Source organism: Vipera ursinii (genome assembly GCF_947247035.1).
Source record: "Vipera ursinii genome assembly, chromosome: 3".
In the NCBI taxonomy this organism is placed as follows: Eukaryota; Metazoa; Chordata; class Lepidosauria; order Squamata; family Viperidae; genus Vipera; species Vipera ursinii.
This window is the reverse complement of record NC_139516.1, coordinates 174,239,769-174,264,867: the sequence shown is the minus strand read 5'-3', so window position 1 is coordinate 174,264,867 and position 25,099 is coordinate 174,239,769. Positions and strand designations below refer to the sequence as shown.

General features: G+C 38.2%; 1 protein-coding gene across 1 annotated transcript; it reads right to left on the bottom strand.

The window, feature by feature from the left end:
* Positions 1–596: 596 nt before the first annotated feature.
* On the bottom strand, positions 597–18,001 carry LOC310638959 (DGAT1/2-independent enzyme synthesizing storage lipids-like; the record flags this gene model as incomplete). Its single annotated transcript, XM_083360320.1, has 8 exons — positions 597–701; positions 2,472–2,611; positions 3,422–3,482; positions 7,681–7,874; positions 8,057–8,221; positions 10,683–11,007; positions 13,898–14,017; positions 17,996–18,001. The coding sequence occupies 8 exons, from the start codon at positions 17,999–18,001 to the stop codon at positions 597–599; spliced, it is 1,116 nt and encodes a 371-aa protein (XP_083216446.1).
* Between the last annotated feature and the right edge of the window lie 7,098 nt (positions 18,002–25,099).

Sequence of the window (25,099 nt, the reverse complement as noted above, 5' to 3'; positions counted from 1 at the left end):
CACTCAAAGTCAGTGCAGTCAATTAATCTCCATGCAGCATATATATTACTGTGGTAACCTGCTAGTCAGAATGAACTATTCTGTCAACTGCTTTGGAAAAAAAATCAAGCTATATTATCCTTACAAAATTGCTACAGTCTACTAAGGAAATTATCTGAAAAAATATTAGATAAGGCAAGTCAAGTTTCTGATAATTATGTTTTATTATAAATCTATTTATGTTCACAATATATACTGTAAAACTGTCCAGAGTTTCAAAGTCAGAGTCACTAGTTTATATCTTGTATTTTCCTTTTCCATCTTTTTGAAGATAGGAATAATAATTGGTCTCCAGTCATTTGCCAGTTCATTGGGATTTCTCAAACATAATTGATGTGAAATGACCATGATATAATGCTTTGGTATATTTAAATGAAATTTAATCTGATGTTGGAGATTTAAATATGTTGAAATAAACAGATATTCTTGCTCCTTCTTAATCTTGCCTCTTCATTTTTTAAAAGAAAAGTGCCTTGGGAAACACTTGCACTACGCAAGCACATACATCATCTACACATACATATATATTATAGAGAGAGATTGTGGTTGTTATATCACTATTTATCTTTGTTACGTGTCTCAAAGCGTTGCCTCAGAGCGTGCAATATACTTCCTGGGATTTTCTGGTGTTTGTCGCGTAAAGCCTCCATTGCCCTTTGAGTCTGTTGGAGAGATGGAATGGCATGTGGTAGAGTGGGATGAGAAAAAGAAAGGGAAAAAATTATATAATTTAGATTTATGTTTCAGGAATTATAGAGAGAACGTTGCGTTCTATGTCCAGCTTATTTCTCCTATAAGGAAAAGATACTCCATTCTATTGATCAGGTGCTATAGAAAGGTGCTCTAGGAGCTATGAATTTCTGCAAATAGGTTGAATCACTTTGTAACTCTAAACATTTCTACCTACTGCCATTCTTGAACAGAAATATGTTATTTTATTATAATTTCAAAGAAGGAATGGTGCGCAAGAGTGTTTTAGTATACTTGCCCAGAGAACTGAGAAAGCCACTTCCCTTTCTCCCACCCACTTTTCCATTTGTGTGTTTGTTTGTTTGTGTGTGTGTATGTGTGTGTGTCTATTTGTCTGCCTGCCTGCCTGCCTGTTTCAGAAATGGAGTGAAATGAGGAACCAAATTGTTTAAAAAACTTATACATTTTGGTGTGCTTAGGGAATCCTCTGTTTGACTAATGGGAGACCTTATATATTGATTCCAACTTGGTATAACTACATCTCTTGTGGCCAGTATCTCTATGACGTGTGTGTCCCTCTCCTTATTTTGTCAGAATTATTAACAGGATTGAATAACACTGGCCAGGATATCCTTTTGGACTATATGCTAGGTTTGAGATTGGAAGCACTGGTTTTCAATGGTTTCACTCCTTCTTAAGCAGGCAATTACAACTTATTGGTGTGAATGACTGTGAGGTGCCCCGTGGCTTGACCTTTTCCCTCAATTTATTTAACTTATATATGAAACACCTGGGAGAGTTCATTCAAAAATATGAGACCCCTCATATCATTAATGTGGTGATATTTACCAACATTACAGGCTGAACAAGAGATATATCGAAGTCTTGATTGGTATTTGGATTTGTGAAGGACTAGAAGGAGCTAAGGGTTGAATCCCAGCAAGATAGAGTTGTTATTATTATACTGAAGCCATTTGATCACATGAAATTTCTGTCTACTGATCATCATCATCATCATCATCATCATCATAAGAAGAAGAAGAAGAAGTTGGAAGGGACCTTGGAGGTCATCTAGTCCAACCCCCTGCTAAGGCAGGAAACCCTATACCATTTCAGACAAATGGCTGTCCAGTCTCTTCTTAAAAACTTCCAGTGTTGGAGCATTCACCACTTCTGGAGGCAGGTTGTTCCACTTGACAAACTTGCAGTCACCCAGAAAAAGTTGGTATGCAATTTGAGGTTCTGGGGTGCTGGAACAGGAGTTTCAAACTGTGCCCTAAGCAGTCTTCAACAGGTAAGAAAACTATACACATTCTTGGACTAGGTCTTCAGACAGTGACTCTGCCTTTGTCATGTCTCAAAATGTTTTCATTTATTGTATGTGAAGCTGCCATTGAAGACAACCAAGAGGTTGCAGTTGTTTGTAACTAAAGTTCTTAGGGCTTTAGTATGATAGTTATTTCATAGATGTTTTCATTTAAGCTTACAGTTAGCCATGTTGAGTAATTTAAAAAAGCGATATATAAACACTGATGGATGAATGTAAGGATGGAGGGATAGATGGATGGCTGATAGTCTTACATTGACAGTTATGTACCAAACACTCAACTGTACTTATTGCACATGTAGGTAATGTATTTCAATAACTGCTTACAATCTGTTACTATAGAGTTATAATTTCATGAACAAAGTGTTAATTTGAATGTACGGTATATTTTTCTCTTACAATAGAATACACTTACTTTTTCAGCTAATTTTTCAGGAGTTATATCTGGATCGTATGGAATTGGTTTTCCAATATGGCTTATAAGTTTAACTGGAAACATTCCATATAATGGAAAGATGAGCCATCTGGTTCGCTCATATAACCATCTCATTGGTCCTGTGTACAAGATTTAGAAAATCTCAGAAACAATTTTAGCAAAGTGCAAAGTTTCATATTAGTCTTTGTTAGAGACCTATATTCAAAAAGTAGCAATTTTTACTAGCAGTATCAGAACTTTCTAATGTAAAGGTTTTCCACTGGAAAGAGAAGAGAATAAGCTATCATATTTGGACCTTACAATTTGCAAAGTTTAGCTTAGATTTTTACAAAGGTTTGAAAATTAGAGTTTAGAAAAGCAGACTAATCCAGACATGTAAACACACACGCAGATCCCAGAAGACTGTTGGATGGCAGGATGACGGATAAGCAGACAGACAGACAGACAGAGTTTTCAGAATAAGCACAATGCATTTACAGTATATTCTGTAATTTCTGGCTCAGCCCTGTGTCCATAAAACCCCATGAAATTATGTCAATTATAGGAAATGTATTGAATCAGGTTTTCCAGCAAAGCTCTGAAGTTCAGTAGAACTCAGAATTAGATATTTTCATTTATTTCATTCAGCATTTTGTTGAAGTAGATGAAAAGAGATTAGACAGTCTTTTATCATTCTAGAAGGAAACTCACATTTCTTGTTCTTTAATCAATCTTCATTAAAAGAATGAAATGAACATATTCCCAAATTGATCGACATATTCCCAAATTGATCGACATTATATATTTTAAATATTTATAGCCCAGGTTTAGCTATTGCTGCTTGAGCTACAGTATCACTGAAATTAAAAATGGCAGGAAAAGATGCAGATGCATAGATTTATAGCCTTAAAAGTAATAGCATTCCTGAGAATACATAAAGTTTTACTTACTTATATTTCCATATGTTATATATCCTTCTCTAATATTTTGTGTAAATACAGGGATGATTGGCTAGAAGAAATAAAAGAAACAAATAATGAGACTTATTTTAGTCACCATATATGAAAGAAATGAAAGGTATTGTTTGGACATAAAATAGATCTTTGGGAACCTAATGTGGATAATATATGTCGCTAAAGTCTTTGCATCTTTTGAGTTCCTATCCCTTATTTGCTTCGGAGATTTTAATCACTCCAACAGCTGCATTATCCTACTAAATGTAGTTTGAACTCAGCTTTTGACGTGCTGAACTATCCTTCATTCTGTCTTTAGTGTTGAATTCTCATGCATCTAATCTTTGAAGATCTTGATTCAAAAAGTAACATTAAACCACAACTTTATTTTTCATGTTAAATCTTGGATTTAATAAACTCAGGATATGTCAAAGAAAGAGACAAGAGTTTAATGAAAACATTATGATTCTTTTTTGTTTGTGTGTTTATTATCTATAAACTTTGCCCATATTTGTGGGAACTTAGGAAGAACTAAACGTCCCTGAAGGAGCAAGGACTGTGTTGCAGGGGAGATTGAGTAGCAGATGGCGAATTATGGCTGGTGAAGATTTTTCTGAAAAAAGAAGACATTATGAAATGCCCACATGCACTCCAGACAGTTGCTTCATATGAATAGACTGAAAGAATTGAAGTTTTTGTGTTTGGCTTATGAGCTAAGCTTGCTGAGATCCTAAAGATTCTAGTCAGGCTCACCACTACAATTTATCATATATGGAGACAAGTTTCACACAAGCCTCATTTCTAAACCAATTCCAGATGTAATTTATCTAAAGAGAGGCTTTCTGAGCACAGAGTTCTATTTGATGACTTATTATATGGTTTGATACAAATAATTAAAGAACAGTAATGGTTTTAAAGACTTAATTTTTTTGGCAAAAGCTTGGTTGTATTTTAAATGATAAGATGTCTATGTTGAATGTGCTTGCTGGTATTTTCCACACCTTTCAATTCTTTTTATTTTGCTATTTTCTTTTCTATTCTTTTAAACAATTTTCTGTGTAAAATTTTGTATTAGCTTTATCTGTTTAATATAAGTTGTAATAAAAATACTGGAATAAAAGTTACATAGGCAGAAAGATGAAATATATAGAATAAATAGAAGATTTTTGAGAATAAGAAATGTTTTGCTGCATTTCTCAGAAACAAGACAGGAAATCAAGCTTTGTAGCAGCATTTTAATACAAGATTGAAGACTGACAATAGATATATAATTGTTCTTGAAGAAATTCGTATTAGAGTTTTGCATAAGAAAAAGGGGTATTTTGACTGAGAAATTAAAAAGAACCAATTTTGATTGAAAAAAATTGGATTTTTACTTTAAGGCAGCAAAGTTTTCAATCTATCAGGAAGGCAGGAGAATTCTAGAAATATGAAGAAGAATTGAAGGAGATTCAAATGGTGGTGTCAAAGCAGACTATACAAAAACCCCAACAGATGCAACAGGAAACTGAAAAAGATGATATTGAATTATGTGATACAGGTATCCATTTTTCTAAGCTTTTGGTTTGATTATGAATGATAAATGCTTAATGTGGAATATAAATGGAGCAAATGCTTCTGAAAAGAGAAAAAAAAATCACTTTTTAAAAATTAAAGAATATATGAAAAAAAGTCATAAATATAGAGCCAGTCTGGTCTAGTATTTCAGGCACCTGGCAACTGTGAGTTCTAGTCCTTCCGTATGTATGAAGGTTGGCTGAGTGATTTTGGGCCAGTCATTATCAACCCAACTTACCTCACAGAGCAGGTGTTGTGTGGAAACAGGAAGATGGGAGAGTATTAGACACATTCACCTCCTGAAGTTATTTATAAAATATAATATATGCAGGACTAAATGTAAAAATGTATTGTAAAATTTGGAGTGAAAAGTTTATTTTAGCAATAAAAAAATAATAATAAAAAGAAATGGAGTTGTTTTATATATAAATTTATATTGACTGATGAGTATGGTAAATTTGGGGGGTAGAATTTCATTTGCATGGGACTTTCATAAAGGGGACCAAGTCCCAAATAAGGAGAAAATATTATTTTATAAATGATTTATGGACAGATTGATAGGTTTCTCTTATAAAAATCCCTCAAATGAGGGATTAAAATGGAGTGATCTCATCACAAGTGGGCAGAACCTCTGAGAATATTCAAATTATTTAAGGCAAATTACCGAATGTTTTCTTTGATTTGATGGACACCTTAGTGTGGTGGAAATATGGAGACAGAAAAATGGCAATTCAAGACAGTATACGTACTTCTGTGAAAGTCATAGGTCCCTGTTAAGAATATACATGATTTAAATTTCAACGAACATGGCTACAAGGATTTCACAATATTATCAGAGACAATTTGGATAATAATCCTGTGAGTTTGGTTTTTAAAAAGTCTTATTCTTTTTGATGGAGATTAAATGAAAGATTACTACAGGAAAGAAGAGCAATAGTGGAAGACTGTAAGGGAGAAATTAATATTTTTAAAAATATATATTTAGGTAAAGACACAGATTGGGAATAATTTGGAATTCACATAAAGCCTGTATTACACATTATTTCATTAAAAATAAGAGCCAACGGAGAACACAACCTATATTAGAAGAAATAAAGAGAAATGAAGTAAACAAAATTCCAGAAAAGATCAACTAATTAAACTTCTACAATGACAATTATTTATGCTACAGTAAGAGAAATAGAAATAAAACTGAATTATATAAAGCAAAAAAATTCAGTGTGTAGATAAACCATAGATATAGCTAGCATGTAAATTATAAAAATAAAAAAACAGAAAATGATATTGCAATTAAAAAGAGAGATAATGAAAACTATAATCAAACAAAAAGAATTCCGTCAATATTATAATGATGTGATACCTTTCTAGAGAAAATAGAAAAATGTGTTAAGAAACAAAATTTATGGAGGATTACAGAAGACCTAGAACAACAAAGAAGTTTTCTGAAACTATGAAAACATTAAGCCTGGACCATATGGATTATAAGATTCTTATTCTAAATGTTTTGAGGATAAAATTTTGCAACTTTACAAACCATGATGAACTCTATCTGACAGGAAAGAAAGATGCCAGAGAGTTAAAAAAAGAGTTCAATAGAGCTTTAATACCTAAAGAGTGATAATATTTAACTCTTACAAGAAATGATAGGTCAATATCATTATTAAATAATGACTGTATGTTCTTTACAATTATTTTAGTTGATAGACTGAAAATAATTTTACAAGAATTTATTCATGAGTATCAGTGAGGATTTTTATTAAAAGACAGTTAAAACACAATTTTAGAAAGCCACATATTTAAAAACAAGTCAAATATAGCTGAATCTTAATAAGTGGGCGTATTCAGAGATTCAGGATCCAGAAGCTTATCATCTTTAGTTCTGGATAGGTGGCAATACCCCAGACCAAGGGTAGGCAACCTTGGCTCTTTTATGACTCGTGGACTTCAACTCCCAGAATTCCTGAGCCAGCATGGCTGGCTCAGGAATTCTGGGAGTTGAAGTCCACAAGTTATAAAAAAGCCAAGGTTGCATACCCCTGCCCCAGAAAGACCCAATGTGGAACTTTGGATTCTCCTATACTAACAACTGCTGCTCAAAGACCAAGTGAAATTCATGGCTAAGAAAGCCTTCACACAACTTCATGTTCTCCATCAATTGTGCCCTTTTCTGGACTTGCACTCAGTCACCCACACTCTGGTCATCTCCTGCTTGGAGTCCTAGTGGACGATCACTTAGAGAATGAGTCAGCAGTGTGCAGCAACAGCCAAAAAAGCCAATACAATTCTTGAATGTATTAACAAAGGCATAGAATCAAATGAAGTATTAGTTTAATAAATCTGGCTGAGGAATTCTGGGAGCTGAAATCCACAAGTCTTAAAGTTGTCAAGGTTTCAGATCTCTGCCCTATACTGACTATATTTTGGGAGAAAGTAGTAGGTTATATAAATATAATTGTGCAACAAAATCTAACATTTTCACACATTAATATGCTCTTGAACTACATTTCTAGGATTATGTGAATGGGAGAAAGAAGATTTGCCTTTTCCTGGCCTGTCAAATCTGATTTGTGGTCGCTTGCACCTTCTTGTACATTTGCAGATAGCTTAAAGGTAAGTAGATGACATGAAAATGAAATACAGCATTTAAAAATCATATTCCAATGTAAAAGACCACTAGGAAAAAAGATGTGATGGCTCACCACTTTTGCATCTATAGCTATATGAGCAAATCCTTTCCTGTTTCCCCATATTAGTTTATAGTAGTTATTTCCATAATTTTGCTCTCGTACTCCTCCTGGTACAATTCCCAGTAGGTGCCCTTCTTTCAAAATCTTTACACACGTTTCTCTTGGAGAATGAATAGTGTGATGGATAGCGAGTAATAGACGTATTCCTGCAAAAGCAGACATAAGAAATCATTCTGTTCTTGCTAGTAAAAGAAAACAGAATACACATATTTCCACCATGACATACCGGTAAGTCTTTAAAGAACAAAAATTGGACTTCCCAAGTCAGTGAATCTAAGGTATATCATTTGAAAATAATTAAAGCTAAACTTTTAATATTCTTTTTTACCTGGTATATGAAAAATAAGATGATCTATCACAAAATAGAAGAATCTCCCAGTGAGTCTATAAATCCTTTGAACAAAAAAATAATGGTCAATAGGTACAGCTCCATGGTAATAAACAAGGATTGCTGGTCCTTTGGGTAGATTTTCTAGTCCAGAAACCTCATAACCTGTTAATGGTAGAATAATGAAATGACTTCAGTAATGTTTCACAAGGGTCTCCTGTAGAAGAAAGGAAGTTCATGTAGAAAAATGACCTTTTCTCTTAGCTTTCTTGTGAAGCTAAACATTTTAAATCATATGTGATTTTTGGAACTACAAGCTGTCATATTAGGTAACAAAATCAATCCGAATTGTCTGAGTTCAGTGCTATTACCCTTGTGATCCAGCATATTCCTTCTAATTTTTTTATGATTCACTTAGATTCATACCAATTAAAGTCATAAAAGCTTATCTTTTATCTCAAACATCTCAACACTATCTTAGGTATTATGGACATTTTACAACATTTTTAAAAGGTAATTTTGGTATTGTAGTTACTTTTTCCAGAACTGTTAATAGATACATAATATGTGTTGTGGGAAGAATACAGAGAAAGAAATATTTTGGGAAATATTAAAAAGGCAGAATATATTTCCCAAAAGGATTTTAAAGGCAGAAAGCACCACCCCTGTGGTATCACCACTTTGTATGCTTATCCTTTTCTTTAATAACTGTAGTAATGTCTTTTCAAACTCTGTCTGCAAGCTACCCCCCATATATCTCTCCATTTCCTATCTTCTGTTTTCCATGCCTTTGTCTGTCTCTCCTGAGAGAGTCCACACAGAAAGGGGGGGAGAGGAGATCTTGTTCTAATGTCTTTCAGCCTGCACAGATGACCCCTGAAACCTTTGGAATCAGAGCACACTGACCCAGATACTGCCTCCATCCATTTGAGCCATGGAATTGGGTTTTGATCCAGCCATCCACTAGAAAGTCACCATGCAACCAGAGTGGAACAGATCTTCCGAAGTCCTACCATCCTCCCAGATGCCTGTGAAAGCTGCAGAGGAAGGAAGGAGTCCTGAAGCCATTGGCCCCCATGTGAAGCCTCAGAAGACAACTGGAAAGACTATGGGGGAAGGGTGGAAACTCATTGTAAGATTTTCTTTCTTGCCTCATTTGTATTGTAATAAGCCAAATCTCCAAATCCAAGCCCTGAATATGTTGCAATGGTGGACAAATATTTTGGAAAATATTAAAAAGGCAGAATATATTTCCCCAAAGGATTTTAAAGGCAGAAACCAAATCCCCCCCAAGTCTCTCTGCCCCAAACAGAAACCAGGTGTGATGCAGATGTGGTAATCTTGTCAGAAAGACTGGAGCCAGGAAGCTTCGATTAGAAAGAAAGATCCCTAGAATCAACAATCCCTCACACCAAAAATCCAACAGTCATCAGCCCCAGGGAAGCAGAATATGACTTTTGGGACATGATAGGATTAATCCACCACCAATCAGAATACCAGAAAGGCACACTCAGTCTCAGGTCAAAGTTCATGCCACAGGAACAACTCCAAACAAAAGCCCAAGAAGGTATAAAAACCCACTCCCTACTAAATGTGGTCAGTTTTTCCAGAGCTATCTTTCTGTCTGGCTCTCCTCTTCAATAAATTACAATCTTTCTAAACAGTCTCCGTGTTGTTTATTCCCAGCTTGGACTGGACCCTGATGAAGATTTTTATTTCAACAAAGTGTGATGTCTATGTTGTGTCAGGCCAAACCATGACAAATTATGGATTAACAAAAAATGTAAAGTAGATGTGTTTCTAAACAGACTGAAAACTTAGGTCTTTATAGCAATCCTTCATTTTCAACCAGAATTGGGCCCAGAATATCAGTTGTTTAGTGGAGCAGTTGTTAAGAAACACCATGTGTCTGCTTTGCTCAATGACCACAATTTCACTCTCCAAGTTGTGATCATTAGGCGATTTCATGGGTTATTAACTAGAGTGGTCGGAAGAAAGCCTAATGCTCCTGAGAGTGATGGGACAGGGAGATGGAAAAGTCCTCCCAAATGCACCTGGAAGGTCTGGGCTGGCTCCCTACCCCACAGGGAAGAACATTAACAGGAATGATGGTGTGTACTAGATTTTAAGATTATTCCTCCAGTGCACTGATGGATTTTCTCTCTCAGGAACATTCACTAAACCATATTTGCTTTTTGATGTTTCCTAACACTAGGCTTGAAAAATATTCATTTTTATTTTTCTAATGCTATTTTTTAATATAATGATCCCAACATGCACATGCTTTAATATTTCTGGTATTTTATGGTTTTATATATACAGTTTTTTATTATTTTAAAAATATGCCTGCAATTATTCTGCTGAATAATCGATTAAGACAACTTCTTTATCCAGTTCTTCAGCCATAGAGATAAGGGAGTTCCTTGACTAGGACCACTTTTACCAAAAAGAATTATACATAAGTTGACACTATGCATCCTCAGTTTTCCATTAACATTTTATTAGATTCAGATGTGGCTGCAAGATAACACATGACTGATGATTATAACTGGCCAAAAAAATGATGCCTATGATGCTAAGTTACTCAACCCTGCCTTCAAGAATGAATGAAGAAAGTCATACTTACTGTGCAGTATCTTTCCAAGCCATTCAGTTACCAGTGCCAAAAATTGCTTTGGCTTGTCCCATTCTTGGTTATCGATATCTTCTGGCAGATTGCCAATTTTTTTCCATACAACAACTATAGCATTGTAGACATAGAATACAAAGAATATTAAACAAATGGGATAATATAATATTATCAGAATCCCTATCAAAGTTAAGGGATATAACATAAAGCCTGCATATTCTTTCAAAGTGCAAGTTGACCAGATGGCAAAATCATTTCCCAAGGTATAATATATATTTTCCACAGGCATGTTTGAAATCGAATTATATAAGGAGAAATCTTCCTGGAAAAGAAAAATAAACATATAAACATACTTTATTAGTTCTGGGAGGACAGCAGAATATCAGGATGGCATGCATACGTGGTAATAACACTTTGAAATAGCCTTATGGAAAAGATTGCAGCTGAGAGATGGTTAAAAAAAAGTCAAGCTTAGTACAATCAGTCAGATTATTGATCTTTTAATCAAACATTACTGGCATGAACAGGCGTTTTTTTATCTAACCAAGAAAGAAAATGTTTAAAAATGACCAGCCAAAGATGTCTGTTTAGAAGAGTGTTGGACTTTAGAAACAACTTGTTGCTTATTGTGCGTATAGAACAATTCTGGACATCATGTTTAAAATCAGGCAAACCTTTTCTTCCTTGGGGATGTCCATTCTTTTCCTTAAACTTCATGGCCCTTTATTTTTATTGAAAAATAAAATAGATTCTTTGCAAGAAACCCACATTCATTTTCCCTCTGTTAGAACCTGGCCAACATTGAATGGTATCTCCAAACCTACAGCTGTTTCATCTGCAGGCTGATTGTGATGAAGAGAGCAAGGGTGCTAGTTATATTTGAAAATATCAAACTTCTAAAATGTCAGCAAGTTAACTTCAAGACCATCATCACTGTGAATTTCAAAATACTCTTCTTGTAGTTCTTTCACAGAGAAAATATCAGGGATGAGTAAAGCACGCTACATCAGTCTCCAAAAAGCATCCACTGTGCCACTCAGCTTAATAAAATTGTTTTAAAAATGAACATTGGTTACAAACATGATATTAAAAACCTTATAAATTTGGAAGGGAGGGGAGAAATGTGTATGGAGTCATCCAAGAGCAGATGCCCAAACAGCCACATATGTGTGGAAAAAGGCACCACTCCTTTAATAGATTGATATAAGTTCTTCATACCAGCTTCATTAAAGGATTTCCACAACATCAAAGACTAATGCATAATAAGATAAAGAATAGCTTATCTCACAATCTGTCATTAGGGAGGAAACTCCCTGATCTGTTGACCCAATGAATATTTCCTCTCTCTGCTTTCTGTAAGCTCAAAGAACTTCTAGCAGAAGACAGATAGAAGCAATAGAATATTCCAGGTACTCTGACAACTGGTATCACTTCTTGGCTTTGGCCACAAATGAAAGGAAAATAGCAGTAATAATTCAGATTCTTCAGGTATTTGAGGAGCCTCTTCAGAAAGTCGATAAAATCTTGGAATAACATTCAGTTTTCTGCAAAATGATTCTACAGCACTTCATCTGATGCCCCAAGGAACTTAGAAGAGTTGATGAAAACGGATAATTCAACTGAATTTCCTTCAAAATGAAGGTATAATTTATATATTAATAATCCCTCACCAGCAATAAAAATATTACTCTCGGTTCAGAATCAAAACATTAATGTAGAAGCCCCAAAGCTTATAAACAACCCACACATTATTGCTTAAAAATAGAAAGGAAGCCTCTTCCCCGCTACCCCAGTATTCAATAAAAGGAGATGAAGTCTACCTGCATGTCAGAATCCTTACCTCTTTCAAACAGCTTGCTTGGAAAATCAGTTTTAGCTTGATGTAATATGTTTTTAAATGAACAAATGTTACATTCTCCTCCCTCAGAGGGTGGAGTGAGAGAAAACTCAATTCAAATAAATCATGACCTTGAATTAACCATCCTTTTAGCTAATGCCAACTAAGGCTCATTTTTAACTAAAGAACAAGCAGTTTAAGAAATGAGAATTAAGTCTGCTCCAACTGATTTCATGGTGCCTGTGTTTAATCCGCCTCAGGTGACTCTTTGTTTTGTATTCTCCTGAGGCTGACATTCCACTTGGTTCAGCAGGAGCAGCTTCATCTGAGTCCTGCTGCATGATACCTTTTGGGGTCTATGATCTGATCAGGAGGAATTCAGAACCAATCGGCATGCAGGGTGGGCTCCTCTGCACAACATGCACTTGGGATTTGGGAGGTATTTGCATTGGTCCATCTACAGCTCTTTGCAACCTCTGCTTATCCATCAGGCCTTTTTTGGCACAGGTATGTGGGAACGGCTACTGGGAATTGTACAACTCTAAATCAGTCTAGGTCAGATTGGGTCCAATTCTGTGGCCTTCCAGAAGGTCCTGAAGACATGGTTTTGCCACTTGGCCTGGGCTTTGCGAAAGTGTATATGGAAGTTGCAAAGTGGCTGCATTGGTAGGGACATTGAGTGCACCATCTCAAGATTACGACCTATAAAGCCCTAAATGGCATGGGTCCGGGTTACTTACGGGAGCATCTGCTGCCGGTATCAACTTCCCTTCGTCCAGTGCGCTCCCACAGAGAGGGCCTCCTTAGGGTGCCATCGGTCAAAGAGTGTCGACTGGCGGCCCCCAGGGGGAGGGTGTTCTCTGTGGGCACGCCAGACCTTTGGAACCGTTTACCGGTGGAGCTCCGGACGGCTCCCGACCTTCGCTCCTTCCGACGTGACCTAAAAACATATTTATTTGAACAAGCCGGCCTGGTCTGATGGGTTTAGGGGTATTTTAACATTTTGTATTAATCTATTTAATTGGGCTACTGTATTTAATATTTCTTTTAATTTTTATATATTGTATTTTATTGTATTGCCCTGTACACCACCCTGAGTCCTTCGGGAGAAGGGTGGTATAAAAATTAAATTATTATTATTATTATTATTATTATTATTATTATTATTATTATTATTATTATTATTATTATTATTATTATTATTTGGATTTAAAAGAAATGTGTTGTTTTAAAATGATTTTTGTTGTAAAGCTTGTGGTGATTGTTGTTATATGGTTTTTAAAATTTTCTATGCCACTGAAAGTTATATAGGTGAGATGGGCAGCTAAATAAGCTTAGCAAATCAGAGCTTCATCATCCACTTTTAATTTCTCACCACTGGGGGACTCTGGAAAGGGTCAAAAGTCGCCTTGTAGGGTGACAAGCAAAGAGAGGACCCCCGCTTGATCGCAGGAGAGCGGTAGCCCTTCTGTTCAATCTGGCGCAGCCTTCTAAGCTGGCAGACGAAAGACCAGCCATAGAAATATGGCCCGTCACTAGGCTGCAGACAGCTGAAGTCAAACTTACCACCAGGCACCTATAAAGCAGCGCGGATGAGACTGGGTGAGATCTGAACCTCTATTCAATCCTAACTATTTTTTTCTACCTGTATAAGCTGCCCAAAGTATTTTGCCCCCTGTGGAGAGAGGGACGGGAAATTTTATCCCACCCTCTAAAAATAGCGGCAACTGACTATCCAGGGGAGTTTAAAACGCTGAAAAAATAACCTGATTTTAACTGGATTTCTAACTTTTTAAAATTTGAGGACTAAAAGAACTTTTATTCTTACTGAAGATTTGGGTTTTTACTTACAAAAAAGAAGTAAAATTAGAAAAAGGATGATTAAAATTTTGCATCTTAGACAAAAATTTAAACGGTATGGGTGACATCTTGTGGCTAAACCTGATATTACAACTTGTTATTGTCTAAGACAGCGTTTCCCAACCTTAGGAACTTGAAGATGCGTGGACTTCAACTCCCAGAATTCCCCAGCCAGCATAGCTGGCTGGGGAATTCTGGGAGTTGAAGTCCACGCATCTTCAAGTTCCTAAGGTTGGGAAACGCTGGTCTAAGAGAGACTTGGTTTAAAGCCCAGACTATAGACTTTTGCAACTTTGGCAGATATCAGCTATGAGAAGCTCAGCTGTGTTCTGTACTCAGTGCCAAAATTATTTTCATTCTCTGATCATAAAGCTTTTAATTTAACACACCACTAAGAGAACATGAATGAAGATCAGGAACAGATTGTCTCTATGTTGAAAGCAATTTATGAAACTATTCTTACAGCTTCTGATGAAATAAGATGCTACAGAAAAGATGCTACAGAACAAGATGTCAGCCTAGATATATGAACCCAAAAAGTGTCCATTGTGCTACTCAGCTTAATAAAATTGTTTTAAAAATGAACATTGGTTACAAACATGATATTCAAAACCTTATGAATTTGGAAGCGGGGGGGGGGGGGAGAAATGTGTATGGAGTCATCCAGGAGCAGATGCCCAAACAGTCACATAAGTGTGGAAGAAGGCACCACCCCTTTAATAGATCGATATAAGTGCTTCATATGGGCTTCATTTAAGGATTTCCACAACATCAAAGACTAATGCACAATAGGATAAAGAATAGCTTATCTCACAATCTATCATTAGGGAAACTCCCTGATCTGCTGATGCAATGAATATTTCCTCTCTTTGCTTTCTGTAAGCTCAAAGAACTTCTAGCAGAAGACAGATAGAAGCAATAGAATATTCCAGGTACTCTGACAACTGGTATCACTTCTTGGCTTTGGCCATAAATGAAAGGAAAATAGCAGTAATATTTCAGATTCTTCAGATATTTGAGGAGCCTCTCCAGAAAGTTGATAAAATCTTGGAGTAACATTCAGTTTTCTGCAAAATGATTCTACAGCACTTCATCTGATGCCCCAAGGAACTTAGAAGAGTTGATGAAAATGGATAATTCAACTGAATTTCCTTCAGAATGAAGGTATAATTTATATATTAATAATCCCTCACCAGCCAACCTTTCTGCAATAAAAATATTATTGTTTAAAAATAGAAAGGAAGCCTCTTACCCCCTACCCCTATTCATTTCATTTCATTTGATTTTATTAAATTTATATGCCGCCCTTCTCCCTGAGGACTCAGGACGGCTCACAACAATAAAAATTAAAAAACATAGAGTAAAAAATTTAAAAGAGAATTAAACAATAAATACAAAATTACAAAACAATTTAACCCAGTAAAAGCCTAATTAAAAATTGTAGTCAGTCCAGGCCCGCTTGTTGGAACAACCACGTCTTCAGGTCATGACGGAAGGACCGAAGGTCAGGGGCCGTCCGCAGCTCTGGAGGCAACTCATTCCAGAGGGTCGGTGCACCCACAGAGAAGGCTCTCCCCCTGGGGGTCACCAGCTGGCATTGCCTGGCCGACGGAACCCTGAGGAGGCTGACTCTGTGGGAGAGAACCGGGCAATGGGAGGTTGACAATGGCAGCAGGTGGTCTCGCAAGTACCCCGGGCCTAAGCCATGCAGGGCTTTAAAGGTTATTACCAGCACCTTGAATCACACTCGGAGGATAACTGGAAGCCAATGCAGCTTGTGCAGGAGTGGTGTAACATGGGAGTACCGAGATACTCCCATAAGCACACGCGTGGCCACATTTTGCACCAGTTGAAGCCTCCAGGTGTTCTTCAAGGGCAGCCCCATGTAAAGAGCATTGCAGTAATCCAGGCAAGAAGTTTCAAGGGCATGGGTAACCGTGCATAGGGCATCTTGGTCCAAAAAGGGGTGCAACTGGTGCACTAGGCGAACCTGTGCGAAGGCCCCCCTGGTCACGGCCGTTAGATGATCTTCCAAATTAAGCTGTGAATCCAGGAGGACAGAAAGTTGCAAGCCCTTTCTGAGGGGGGCAATACCTCCCCCCCATCAAAAGAGATGGAACTTGTTGGACAATACGAGATGTCGGTATCCACAGCCACTCGGTCTTGGAGGAGTTAAGCCTGAGCCTGTTCCTTCCCATCCAGACCCGCACCGCCTCCAGGCACTGGGACATCACATCAAGGGCATCACTGGGTTGGCTCGGGGTGGAGATGAACAACTGGGTATCATCCGCATATTGGTGATACCTCAACCCAAAGCCACGGATGATCTCACCCAGCGGCTTCATATAGATGTTAAACAGGAGGGGGGAGAGAACTGACCCCTGAGGCACCCCACAAGTGAGGGGCCTTGGGGTAGATATCGATCCCCCTGCCAATACAAACTGCGAGTGGCCCGAGAGGTAGGAGGAGAACCACCGTAAAACAGTGCCTCCCACTCCCAACCCCTTGAGCCGTTGCAGCAGGATACCATGGTCGATATTATCAAAAGCCGCTGAGAGGTCAAGTAGGACCAGGACAGAGGAACAGCCCCTGTCCCAGGTCTGCCAGAGATCATCCACCAGTGCGACCAATGCCGTTTCCGTGCTGTAGCCAGGTCTGAAACCAGACTGGTATGGGTCCAGATAGTCTGTTTCATCCAGGAATTGCGGGAGCTGATGCACCACAACACTCTCAAAAAACTGTGCTACAAAGCAAAGGTTGGAGACAGGACGGTAGTTATTCAACGAGGCCGGGTCCAGAGCAGGCTTCTTGAGAAGGGGCCTCACCACCGCCTCTTTTAAGGCAGAGGTGAAGATACCCTCCATCAAAGAAGCATTAACAACTGTCTGGAGCCAGCCCCCTGTCACCTCCCAGGCGGCCGAAACCAGCCAGGAGGGACATGGGTCCAGTAAACAAGTTGTAGTGCTCAATCTACGCATAATCCTGTCCACATCATCCAGAGTCACAGGGTCAAACTCACCCCAAATGGTATGATCAAGACCTGCCCTCTCCACTCCGCCAGATTCCGCCCAGTCAGAGTCCAAGCCAGTCCGGATCTGAGCAATTTTGTCCTGAAGATACTGTACAAATTCCTCAGCCCTACCCTGCAAGGGGTCATCCCTCGGTCCCTGATTAAACAGGGAGTGGGTCACTCTAAACAGGGTGGCTGGGCGGTTATCTTTGGACGCAATGAGAGTGGAAAAGTAAACACGCTTTGCCACTTCCATCGCCACTAGGTAAGACTTAAAATAAATTCTTAGCTGTGTTTGATCAGATTCAGATCCGCTGGACCTCCAACAGCTCTCTAGGTGTCTTTTCCGGTGCTTCATCTCCCGGAGCTCCTCGGTAAACCAGGGGGCCACCCGGGGTCTGCGCCGGGTCAGAGGCTGCAAAGGCACAACTTGATCCAAGGCCCCAGCAGCCGCCCTCTCCCAGGCTTCTACTAGGGCCTCAGCAGAGTCGTGGGCAAGGGAAGCAGGAAATGTCCCAAGCTCTGTCTGGAACCTTTCAGGATCCATCAGGCGCCTGGGGCGGAACCACCTGGTATTATTCAATAAAAGGAGATGAATTCTACCTGCATGTCAGAATCCTTACCTCTTTCAAACAGCTTGCTTAGAAAATCAGTTTTAGTTTGATGTAATATGTTTTTAAATGAACAAAGGTTACATTCTCCTCCCTCAGAGGGTGGAGTGAGAGAAAACTCAATGCAAAGAAATCATGACCTTGAATTAATCATCCTTTTAGCTAATGCCAACTAAGGCTCATTTTTAACTTAAGAACAAGCAGTTTTAGAAATGAGACTTAAGTCTGCTCCAACTGTTTTCATGGTGCCTGTGTTTAATCTGCCTCAGGTGACTCTTTGTTTTGTATTCTCCTGAGGCTGACATTCCACTTGGTTCAGCAGGAGCAGCTTCATCTGAGTCTGAGTCCATGATACCTTTTGGGGTCTATGATCTGATCCAATCTAATCCAATGTAAGGAGGGCATGTTGTGGCTTCCATCCACAAAGGAATATCATCTGATGCAACCCAGGGGAAGAGAATTTTGTGTTGTGGCATCTGCCCTTTGGAATTTCACTCTCCCTGAAGGCTAGAGCAGACTTCTCCATGGCTGCATGTGAGGGAACATATGTGTCTGTTGTTCAGCTACACGTGTTCTTCTTATATGTCAGCATATTTTAACATTTTCCACTTGAATGTGCCTTGCTTTCCCCCACTTCCCAGCAGGAAGTCAGAACCAATCAGCATGCAGGGTGGGCTCCTCTGCACAATGTGCACATGGGATATGAGAGGAATTTGCACTGGTCCATCTGCAGTTCTTTGCAAACTCTGCTTCTTCTTAAAAACAGCTACCTTAGTTTTGGACTTATTGAATCTAGGTAGTTGAATCCACAGTATAAACCACATACCTGAGTAACAGTGTTCTGATACCTACTTCGGTGTATGACACGAATAGCCTGTCATCTGCATAAAACAGAATTTTAACAGGTTTATTTTTAACTTTTGGCATAGGCATATCAGTAGAATGAAGGGACTTTGGGATATCTCTAATATGAAGATTTAAAAAAATGAGAGCCAGTATACATCCTTGTCTGATTCCTTTATTGGTACTAATTTTCCCTGTCAGGGCACTATGCAGTCATGTGTAACTATGCATTACTGTTAGGCATGCATTTGAATATAATCTCTTGATTAAAAGGGACATCTGTGGACCATGTTCAAGTCTATTAGTTTCTTCCAAAGAGGGATCCTGTTTGTTGAAATAAATGCTGCACTGAGGTGTATAAATGTTGTAAACAGTTGACTCCCTTGAACTGCATATTGTTCTATTGAATGACATAAAATATCATTTAATAGCTATATTTTGTTGTTGTTAGTTGCGAAGTTGTGTCTGACCCATTGCGACCCCATGGACAACATTCCTCCAGGCTTTCCTGTCCTCTACCATCTTTTGGAGTCCATTTAATTTCATGCCTACTGCTTCAGTGACTCCATCCAGCCACCTCATTCTGTCGTCCCATTCTTCTCTTGCCCTCACCCTTTCCCAGCATTAGGCTCTTCTTCAGTGAGTCCTTCCTTCTCATTAGGTGGCCAAAGTATTTGAGTTTCAACTTCAGGATCTGGCCTTCTGAAGAGCAGTCAGGTTGATCTCCTCTAGGACTGACCGGTTTGATCGCCTTGCAGTCCAAGGGACTCTTCTCCAGCACCATAGTTCAAAGGCTTCAATTCTTTGGTGCTCAGTCTTTCTTATGGTCCAACTTTCACTGCCATACATTGCAACTGGGAAGCCCATAGCCTTGACTATATGCACTTTTGTTGACAGGGTGATGTCTCTTCTTTTTAGTGTGCTGTCTAGATTTGCCATGGCTTTCCTCCACAGGAGCAATAGTCTTTTAATTTCTTGGCTGCAGTCCCTGTATGTGGTGATCTTGGAGCCCAAGAAAATAAAAACTGTCACTACCTCCATTTCTTCCCCATCTATTTGCCAGGAATTGAGAGGGCCAGATGCCATGATCTTGGTTTTCTTAATGTTAAGTTTCAAGCAAACCTTTGCACTCTCCTCCTTCACCTGCAACAAGAGACTCTTTAGTTCTTCTTCACTTAAAGTGGTATCATCTGCATATCTTAGGTTGTTGATATTTCTTCCGGCAATCTTAATTCCAACTTTTGATTCATCTAGCCCTGCCTTTCTCATGATGTGCTCTGCATATAAGTTAAATAGGCAGGGCGACAGTATACAGCCTTGCCAGACTCCTTTCCCAATTTTGAACCAATCAGTGGTTCCGTTTCCAGTTCTCACTATTGTTTCTTGACCCGCATATAGGTTTCTCAAGAGACAAATAAGATGGTCTGGTACGCCCATCTCTTTAAGAACTTGCCACAATTTGTTGTGATCTACACAATCAAATGCTTTAGCATAGTCAATGAAGCAGAAGTAGATGTTTTTCTGGAACTCCCTAGCTTTCTCCATGATCCACCGTATGTTGGCAATTTGATGTCTAGTTCCTCTGCCTCTTCGAAATCCTACCTGTACTTCTGGTAGTTCTCGATCCACATACTGCTGGAGCCTAGCTTGTAGGATTTTAAACATAACTTTACTAGCATGTGAAATGAGTGCATTGGTGTGATAGTTTGAACATTCTTTGGCACTACCTTTCTTTGGAATTGGAATATAAATTGATCTTTTCCAATCCTGTGGCCACTGTTGAGTTTTCCAAATTTGCTGGCAAATTGAGTGTAGCACTTTTACTGCATCGTCTTTTAAGATTTTGAATAGCTCAGCTGGAATACTGTCACCTCCACTAGCTTTGTTGTTGCTCAGCTTTCCTAAGTCCCACTTCACATTCTAGGATGTCTGGCTCGAGGTCAGTGACCACCACCTCATTGTGATTATCAGGGACATTAAGCTCATTCTTGTATAGTTCTTCTGTGTAATTTTGCCACCTCTTCTTAATCTCTTCTGTCTCTGTTAGGTCCCTGCCATTTTGGTCCTTTATCATGCCCATTTTTGCATGAAACATTCCCTTCATCTCCAATTTTCTTGAAGAGATCTCTTGTCTTCCCTATTCTATTATTTTATTCTATTTCTTTGCACTGTTCATTTAAGAAGGCATTCTTATCTCTTCTAGCTATTCTCTGGAATTCTGCATTCAATTGGGTGTATCTTTCTTTTTCTCCCTTGCCTTTCACTTTCCTCCTTTCCTCAGCTATTGGCAAAGCTTCCTCAGACAGCCATTTTGCTTTCTTGCATTTCTTTTTCTTTGGGATGGTTTTAGTTGCTACCTCTTGTACAGTGTTGTGAACCTCTGTCCATAATTCTTCAGGCACTCTGTCTATTAGATCTAATTCCTTAAATCTATTTGTCACCTCTACTGTATATTCAACAGGGATATGATTTAGCTCATACCTGAGTGGCCTAGTGCTTTCCCCTACTTTCTTCAGTTTAAGCCTAAATTTTGCAACAAGAAGCTCATGGTCTGAGACACAGTCAGCTCCTGATCTTGTTTTTACTGACTGTATAGAGCTTCTCCATCTTTGGCTACAGAGCATATAGTCAATCTGATTTCTGTGTTGACTGTCTGGTGATGTTCATGTGTAGAGCCGTCTCTTGGGTTGTTGGAAAAGAGTGTTTGCTATGACCATAGTATTCTCTTGACAAAATTCTATCAGCCTGTGCCATGCTTCATTTTGTACTCCAAGGCCAAACTTGCCTGTTATTCCGTTTATCTTTTGGCTTCCTACTTTAGCATTCCAATCCCCCATGATGATAAGGACATCATGTTTTGGTGTTAGTTCTATAACGTGCTGTAGAGCTTCATAGAATCGGTCAATTTCATCCTCTTCAGCACTGGTGGTTGGGGTATAGACTTGGACTACTGTGATATTGAATGGTTTGCCTTGGATTCGAAATGAAATCATTTTGTCATTTTGGGGATTGTATCCCAGTATTGCTTTTCCTACTCTTTTATTGACTATGAAGGCTACTCCATTTCTTCTTAGGGATTCTTGCCCGCAATAGTATACCTGATGGTCATCTGAATTAAATTCACCCATTCATGTCCACTTTAGTTCACTGATTCCTAAGATGTCAATGTTCAGTCTTGAATAGCTGTATAGATGCCTATAGAATTCCTATAGGCTTAAATTTGCCTAAATTTAGTCATAGCCAAGTTATGATTAAAATATTTACTGCTATGCACTTTTATTTCCTTTTTCTTCATTGCTAGATCAGGATATATCAAGAAACAGATATCTCTGTATTTCCATGGCAGGTAGAGGGAAAATTCACAAGACACTATTAATAAAGTGTAATGTGATTTATCTTTTTTGTGAATTGTAATTTCAATGCATCCACTAAGGCTGTATATGAATCAGACTGCTGTGTCCTGGGCAACAAATTATGATTAGCAGCTCTGTCTGAAGATCATGTATGTATAGAAGCAATGGTGCATTTTTATTTGATTTTGATTAAGATTAAAGGACATAGACTTTCATTTATACATCTAAATCTCAAACATTTAAATTTTTGAACCACTAAGATATTTTTATAATTTATAGAGTATTGTGTTCACTCATAAGTCACAACTTAGTAGTCAAACAACATGCCCAAAGGAAGGATTTTTTGTTTAACTATGGAAATAAAGTTACAGAGCAAAAGATGAGTATAGATGAAGATGGTAATGATTAATCATAAAATTAGAGCTCTTCCTGCGTCTATCTTGGAAATATGAAAGAAAAATGCACACTGAAAACAAAGTATAAGAATTGCTTAATAAAACTAATATCTATAGCGTGATTGGTCAAACTATATAATCTTTAAGATGTATTGCCCTAGATCTAAAAGCATCAAGTGCTTCAGATAGTATGCAAATGGTAATTTTTTTCCTGCAGGCACACTTCCACCAAGGAACAACTTTTCTTCCTGCGTGAATACCTACAACAGCATGCCCCACCTGCCAGTATCAGATACAAACATCCAACCTGCACAGTTGTTTGGAAACAGTCCAGAAAGTGGGTGAAAAATGATACAGCTCATGATCACAGATGCACACTTCAGTTTAAACAAATTATCTCCATATCATAGTAAACTTCAAGGAACATTTGGAACAGACCATCTCATCAGAGAACATGGAGAGACTGGTCACCATCATCATGAGTACTTCCCAAAGAAATGTTGGAAAAAGAAAAACCAAACTGCAAAGCAAACTCCTTAAACTCAGTTCCAGAACCGAAGAAACATCAGAGCCTGAATGAGTGGTCCACTTGTTCAACCACCCACTATCAATTGCAGAACACAGGATTCTAAAGAAAGGACTAAACTATAATACAGGTGATGCCACTCCATTTTCTGCTGGTGTGTGAGGGTTTGTACTTCTTTGCTTTATGTCTACATTTCTCAGCCATCTTTGGAAATTATCAGACATGAACTCTGTTCACCTGTTTGTTTGCAGCTGGCATACTTTGTGTCCCTACCTCCTCTCAGAAGCACCAAGATTGAGGGCTCAGCAGAAGCACCAGGATCAGTGCAGGGTTCCAGCTGATCCTGGTGCTTCTGCTGAGCCCTGCAAAATCGCCAGTCAGCTGGAGCTTACGGCTGAGCCTGGCAATTCTGCTAAGCCCTGACAGCCCTGCAGCTCAGGCTTGTGCGGTGCTACCACCACTTCAGCTCATTCTCCTCCCCTGCTACCACTTCTCTAGGATGGTTGCATACCACCTGCCAGGTGCCAATGTACCAATGGTACACTGGTTGAAAAGCACTGTTCTAGGTATTAATCATCCCACTTTTCATAAGCATTGTTCATCTTAATCAGTAACAAAAACATTAATTCACAATTAAATATTGTATGATCGTACCCAATATTACATTCACAATGGATGAGAGTATCACTCTCTGAGGACAATTTTCAAGTCAGCCATGCAGCCAATTAATCTCCATGCATTAGTAACCTGCTAGTCAGAATGACGTACTCTGTTATCTGCTTTGTAATGAAATAAAGATATAATAGCTTTACAAAATTCCTACAGTTTACTAAGGAAGAAGAAACATTAGGTAAGGCAAGTAAGGTTTCTGGTAATCTTTTCAAAGTGTTTAAAGATAAATCTCTTGATGTTCACAGTATGCATTCTAAAATGTCATGTGATTTTCCTTTTTCACCTCTTTTTGAAGATAGGTCTCCTCCAGTCATCATGCCAACTCATTGGGATTTCTCAAACATAATTCATAAGGGTGCAGAAAGATCATCAGCCAAAGCTTTCAGTATCTTAAAATACAATTTAATCTGGTATTGAAGATTTAAACACATTGAAATAGACTAAATATTCTTGCCACATCTTAGTCTTTCCCTTTTCATTTAACTCATGGAACTCCTGCACTACATACACATACATATTATCTTCATATACTGTATATGTATATTATCTACAGAGATTATGTTTATTATATCACAGTTTTTATCTTTGTTACATATCTCAAAATGTTGCCTAAGAGCATGCAATATGCTTCCTGGTGTTTGTCCTGTAAAACCTCTATTGCCCTTTGAGTCTGTTGGAGAGGTGGAGTGGCATGGGGTGGGGTGGGATGGGGGAAAGAAAGAAAGAAAGAAAGAAAGAAAGAAAGAAAGAAAGAAAGAAAGAAAGAAAGAAAGAAAGAAAGAAAGAAAGAAAGAAAGAAAAAGATATAATTTAGATTTATGTTTCAGGAACTATAGAAAGAACACTATGGAATGAAAGGATAAATAGAACAGATGACATATTTAAATGTATATACCTAAAATTCTAGCTTATGGCAAAGGTTTTTATTCTCCTCCTACTGTACATAAATAAATCACAATTTTCCTTTGGATTAAACTACGTTATATTAAAATACTGTACATGGTGTAGAACTATCTCTCTGCATGCAGTCGTATAATTAAAAAATGAAGTTTGATACCTCTTATTTAATTTGCTCCTAATTGTGGCTTGATTGGCTGGATTTACCTTTTACTTGAAAATATAAACCTTAGCTTGGACTCTCAGAACATGCAAATCCAAAAGGAAATGAACTTGATTATGGCTTTGTAAGGTGTGTGATTCTAACTCCTGCAGCTGAACTCTCTTGCATTCCAAGCTCAGCCCATTTTTCCTAAGGAAAAGATGCTCTGCTCTATTGATCAGAGAAATAAAGAGGCAGGTGCTATGGA